At 40.4% G+C, this 6,506-nt stretch overlaps 1 protein-coding gene across 1 annotated transcript in view; it reads right to left on the reverse strand.

Annotated features, from left to right (window-relative positions):
* The window catches only part of LOC131891055 (tubulin alpha chain-like), a 44,489-nt gene that overhangs the window by 18,623 nt on the left and 19,360 nt on the right, over positions 1 to 6,506 (reverse strand). The window contains exon 2 of the mRNA XM_059240550.1: positions 2,137 to 2,438. Coding sequence (XP_059096533.1) covers positions 2,137 to 2,438 — 302 coding nt within the window. The remainder of the gene's footprint in view (positions 1 to 2,136; positions 2,439 to 6,506) is intronic.

Genomic DNA, 6,506 nt, shown 5'->3' on the forward strand with positions numbered 1-6,506 from the left:
TCTTCAAAAGTTACAATACGCTATGTCATGGACGAAAGGCAACCAACGCAACCTCCAGTGTATGCAAGCTGCCGAACTGTCATCTCAGAGTTCATTTTTTAACGACCATAGGGAACGAGTGAAAACTAACTAAGGGACCTTCGGGAGGCTCGGGGTCTTTGGCGTCATTCATCAAAGGTAGGGATGATGATGATCCAATCAGAGAGGATGAACATCCGACCGTCTTAGAACTATAACCGCTGCGGCAACCATAGGCACAACACTTGTTCACCATGATGCCAATCGATCGATTGATGGATTCATTCACCTGGAGAAGCGATTGAATGAACCTCGTGGTCTGGTTCTTCGCGTGAGCTGCATCCACTAAGTTTGTTTAGGATTTTCGGCCTAACTTGGCGGGAAAGGTTGGGTGATAGCAAAAATCTGGCGTTTCCTTGCTATAGTGTCCCTGCCTAGAGTTAACCTTGACAGAATCCCATTCATTATAGGTCAGTGCCTCCGAACCCCGTCAAATCCAACAAGGACGCCAGAATCACTCCCTGAGTACGATTCTAAAAGTAAACCCTGGCCAAGCGACCATAGTCATGCCCAACGAATGTTCCCTGGCCTCCCAAGAGTTCAACGTATGGCCAACTCACATCTCCACCATTCGCCCGCTCCAGACTCTTGTACATGTCCCTCACGAACACGAAGTAACGTTGGAGCACATTATCCATTCGCATCAAGAGCAAACTAATCGTCCAGCAACACCTATCGAAGAAATCAGGAAGAAACTTCAATCCAGCAAATCTGTAACAGGATCTCTGGATTGGAGCTCGATGCTACCGCTTAGGGCGCTTTGTCCTCTTGAGTTGGTTAGGTTAGACCTGGGATCGAACCCATAAAACCGAGTGTTGCAAGCTCGTTAAGACGCGTTAGTCAACTGCGACATTCCATCTCCCTTTTTCCTAATGAAATGAAGGTGATAAATATGAATCCCTACACACGCTTCAGAGGAGAAAAAGAGAATTTCAGAGTTTGAAAAAAACAAATAGAGAAGAAAAGAGGAGCGCACGAGGCCCAGAAATGAGGATAAGCAAAAATGATTTCACGACTATGTCAAATTTGGCGCCCCTTACGGAGAATCTGGACCCTATTTAAAGAAAGCCCTTTTGAATCATTGAAAGTAAGGGTTACTTTCACATGTAATCAGCTTCAGTTTCTTTTCAATTGTATGTTGTCAAACGCGCCATCTATCATCACCCAACAAACATTTGAAGTATAAATCAGCCAGAGCCCAGTTTTTATAACAAAGGGTCGAATCTTACATCGAGAAAATATCGTACTATGCTCCAAAGCTGGAGAGAGAGTTGATTTCAATAAGCCTGTGACTTTTGGATGGTTTGAAATTGGTGGTCTTCTTTCGGGAGGGATTTTACGAAATCCCTCATCAGTTTTTTAAAATCGTCTTTGTCGTTCTCATCTGATTTGGCATCATGTTCCACAATTCAACTCCACGTGCCTAGAATCAACCACCAGGAGTTTCTGGAGATTCTTTTGTGGTGTGAATCAACCCGTAAGGTAATTTCGAGTACTGGCGAACGGCGTGGTACTGATGAAACAAATGGGAAAAGGCAAACCTTCCTTGCCGGTCTCATACATATGTGTCTTATATGGTGCACTCTGCAATCAACTCGTTCACTGAAGGCAGGTTAGTATGTCTTCGGAGATCCTCGATGGTCACGCGATCACTCCGTGAGTGGCCAGTCATGAGGTGCATCGTATCTTGTGGAGTGCGTTCATGCCCGAATTGTCCGGACCGTCATCGTTTGTTCTGAGTTGACCAAATATGGGGAGGCCGTTTTCGAGATTATCATTCCCTGTACAAACAATTCCGGTCGATCCATGTCAAGAGTCCTCACTCTCTGTTCAGATCTCCCATGAGGAATGAAATGTGCCCATTCCACTTTAAATCATATTGAACTTGTAGGCCTAGCATGAGGATGCTTTCTTGGCTTTAATCACTTCATGTCCGAATCTTTTCTTGATCTAAGATTCACTCTTTCGCTTTTAAAAACTGGGCTGTGGTGTCTCACATAATCATCGTTATTTTACACAAAGTCCTTGAGACCCAAAACAAAAGACAAGCATACGTACCTGGGGTGCAGGATATATAGAAAATCCTAACTTCGATTTTTTCCCGTAATCCATGGAAAGGCGTTCCATTATTAGCGAGGCAAATCCAGAGCCAGTGCCACCACCAAATGAGTGAAAAACCAAAAACCCTTGTAAGCCACTGCATGCATCTGCCATTCGTCGTATTCGATCCATGGTGGTGTCAATTAATTCTTTTCCAATTGTGTAGTGGCCCCTTGCATAATTGTTTGCGGCATCCTCGTTTCCAGACACCAATTGGTCGGGATGAAACAGAGCAGAATAAATACCTGATCTGACCTCATCTGAAAGTTAGCTTACATTAAGAGATTCATCATTTTACATTGCTTCTAAAAGCTCTGCAGTCCTGTAAAATTAAAATAGTGCTATTGATTTCTTCATTCAAATTCCAAATTTAGCACACCATGGAACGAAATTGGGATGACGTCATTCACTGTCGTCAAGAAATAGTTAAGCTACCAGATGTTCCCACTTGTTTTAGTATTAAACCTATTGATGGCTATTCAAAAAGTGATTCATTTTATCTCTGATTTATGGCGAATTTATGTGCTACAGAATCCTCAGAGGGAATTAGGTTGGAGAAAAAAAGGACAGCAGGAGCACTGGCTTTTTTGTCTAACATATTTTCTTCACCAGAGGCTGTGTGAATGTAACTTGCTAAGTTCATAAGACAAAATACACTCAAAACAAATGCGCTTGATTTAATCTACTTTCATATCCATTTAAGAATCATACTATGCATCTTTGATTCATTATAAAACCATTGAAATCAATGAGAAGCAAAAAAATGATTATTAGAAATATACATGCATCATAATTGTAACTTGCACATTAGTACTTCAAACCATGAACCACTGGAGAATGGGCGGGGATGGTAAGGTTGAAAATTAGCAACTCCAATTCAAGTCAATGAATTAAATTCTTCTTCAAATAAGGCTGGCCCCAGATCCATGCGATGGCGTATTTCAAATGTCAGCTCAATCAAACGACTGGGTCCAAAGTTATACCCTCTCAAAGTGGAGTACATAACAGAGCACAGAATGAATGACTTAGCCCTCTTCTGGTAATCAATTACGTTCGTACCACAAGAGGGCTAGTTCGTTCATTCATTGAAGAGCTTTGTAGTGCCTTTTGAGACGGCATAACTTTTGATGCAGTCGCTCGATCGAGCTGAAAATTGAAATGAGTAATTATTGTCGCCTGGGGTCATTCTCATTTGAAGAAGAACATAATGCGTTAACTCAATCGCGAAAAGCTAATTCCCAAACCAAGCGTCCCCGTCCATATTCCAGTTGTTCATGTTCAAACTTAATTGTGAGTCTTCATAGTTTAAATGTGGCAATAATGAAAGTACATTAACACTAATGGGGAAAGTGTTAGAACACTTAGGAAACAAGACTCCGATCCTTTCTGCACCCTCTCTTGGTCCAAAAAGACAGTTTGGCACCGAGATTCATAGATAGGTTAGATTAGAGGGCTAGTCAGAGAAACGACACTCACGAGATTTCCGAGATATTTTTGGCTCCGTCGCGGCTGCCTGGTGTGTGCGATGGGGATCGGCTTTGAACACATTTAGTAAAGTGATTCTCAAAATCAAGTTCCGATTTCAGGGAGCAAGTGAGTTGATGGCTCGTTTGTCTGATTTGGTTGAAACTGAGTAACGCAAGAGAGGTCGATCAGCCCGACACCCTGCGGCCCAACTGCCAAAATGTGTGCAAAGTAAAGTCTCAAGTGGCTTGTTTGGAGTGACTTTTCTGACAGGTTAGACTAGAGACACTGGTCAGAGACGCGCGAGTTTTGACAAGTGGCTCCACTTCGAAAAAGTAAGCGATGTGAACTTCCTGAGTCTCTCAAGAAACAATTCCCTCATACTTAACAATTTAATTTGTTGAATATGGTTGTACTATCTTTTTTGAAGTGCTTTAGTCCAAATTGACACTGGCAGCATGCGAGAAATCAGCGTGACAGCTATATTTTATTGAGAAATACCGTACTGATGCAATTCTAATGGCAAAAAACACAAACTGTAAATGCTGTAGAATGTGTTGGTTGAACCAAGGACACTAAAGCAAGGAAACGCCACTTTTTTGTGATCACCAAATCTTTCCCGCCAAGTTAGGCCTAAACTTTTGCTGCGGATTTTTTTGAATGTCAATTAGTGACATAACTATTGAAAAAAATATGTAACTAATTTCATTTTTGTAACCTTTGATGATATGTGCCTCAAACTGGGCATGTAAATATACTTAAAATGACTTCAATCATGTCTTGAAGAACAACAATTGAAAAGTGCTAACTAGGTTTTCTTGATGAAGCAAGAATTTGCTCTAAACACAATCAGTCAACATTTTTTTTTGAAAATAATATTTTTGAAGGAAATTGTTTCAGCAACATCTTAACCAAATTTCAAGCAATTTGGTGAGCTTGTTATGAAGCTATGGTTCTCACTCTAGGGATAGCCCTCAATCCAAAAATCGACATATTGTAGCTCTGAGCTACATAATGTTCCTTAAACTCATTTGGATGCTTCATAACCATGGGATAATATATCATAAGAGATATGACACCTGTTTGTTTGGACTATTTTGGATGCTTTTGCAAAAAAAAATTGGAGTCCAAAGTTTAAATTGAAATCTAGTATACTGTACTGTACTCTGTGCCCCTTAAATATTGCCTGCCTTTCATGCAAACTTCCTAAAAAGTAGAAATTTAAACTCTACTAAAAGATAGCTCATTCATTTTCCACCAATGCCTGATGTTTTTGTCAAATGTGGGGATTAAGGCAAAATTATCAATTATCCATCCCAAATATTCTACTATGTTAACATTTATGTGCATGTTCCTTTATTGCTTATCTTTACGTTTCTTTTATATTTTGTCAATGTAAGTTTCTCATCAATAGATAAAATTATTCTTGTCTATTTTCTATATTTTTGCCCAATATTTCACTGATTTGAAAGACGATTTCATTGTTTTTGACTGTAGTCTGTCCATCTTAGATTTGTATGTTTAGTTTGATGTGAAGTAGTTCATCCCTCTTTTGCTCTGTTGTCCTGTCTCTCGGGACAAGATTGCATGGTCTTTTAGTTCTTTTCTTTTTCTTGGTCTCTTGATTTTGGTGCTCATAGATAGTTGCTCCGGCATTCACGATGGAATATATTTTTGGAAAAGTCAGCAAAGAGGCTAGACACTGTTTGGATTTGGTCGTAGCAGGGAAGGATCCTTCCGTAGTCAATAAGCCGTTTATTATAGAGGCTTTAGTTGCTTGGGCCAATAAAACCAGGGTGCTGCTTGAAGAACAGGCTCACCCAGTACTTGACAAGTCGACTGATTTGACCAATGTAGATGTTGAAGTAGTAGCTCCTCTTGATAAAGAGCAGGGAAAGGCGGTTGCAGAGAAAACAGTTTGTCCAGTTTACCGGAAGCAGCCTTGTTCTGAAGTTCTGAATCATTATGTGTAGAGGTCATTGTTTTTAGTTTGATTGTATTGGTCATTGATGGTTAGTAACTATTGTTCATTAGTGTATTGGCTTCATTTTGGGTTAGATCAGTTTCTTAAGTTTATTTCTGTGTTTTTGTGCCGTTTTCCTATTTAACATGTGTTCTTGATTCCTTCTTTTCTGTGTCCCTTACTTCTTGTTTACTATCTCAATCTTAGATTTGTGTAGTCTTTCAGCTTTCCTCTTTCTCTTGGTCTCTTGATTTTGCTGCTAATTGGCAGTTCATCTGCGTTTATGGAACCTATTTTTGGAAAAGTCAGCAAAGAAGCTAGACAATGTTTGGACTTAGCAGGGAAGGATCCTTCTGTAGTCAATAAGCCCTTAATTACACTAGAACAGGATAAAATACTTTTGGAGAAAACAGTCTGTCCAGTTTATCGAAAGCAGCCTTGTCCTGATAAAGGAAAAGGCTGTCAGTTTGACCACCCTAAATGGTGTCAAAAACTTCTCATGTTCGGCCTTGAGAAGTTCAATAATCAAGAAGGGATGTTTAAAGCTAGATTGTCCATTTTTCCACCCTTGGGTGTGTGTCAGTCCATTTGACTTACGACGTGCTTTAAAGTTTGGTGTACCTCTGTCCACGTAGAGGGAACACAAAGGAAACAAAGGTACAGACTAGCTCAGTCTCGTCGTTTTAGAGCAGACCCTATTCCTAAACCTAATCCCACCCCCCTTCCTTAACCCATTTAAAATTCCTCCCTCCCTCTCCTCCTACCCCCACCCTCTCTTCCAATTCCCTCCTCATCCTTCACATACCCAATCCACCCCTATTCCTACAAACACTCTCCTCCCTAACATACTGATTTCTGCCACGAGAGTGATGAACTTTAGATTTAGTTAAATGCAAATCAC

The sequence above is a fragment of the Tigriopus californicus genome, chromosome 11 (assembly GCF_007210705.1).
Source record: "Tigriopus californicus strain San Diego chromosome 11, Tcal_SD_v2.1, whole genome shotgun sequence".
Lineage (NCBI taxonomy): Eukaryota > Metazoa > Arthropoda > Copepoda > Harpacticoida > Harpacticidae > Tigriopus > Tigriopus californicus.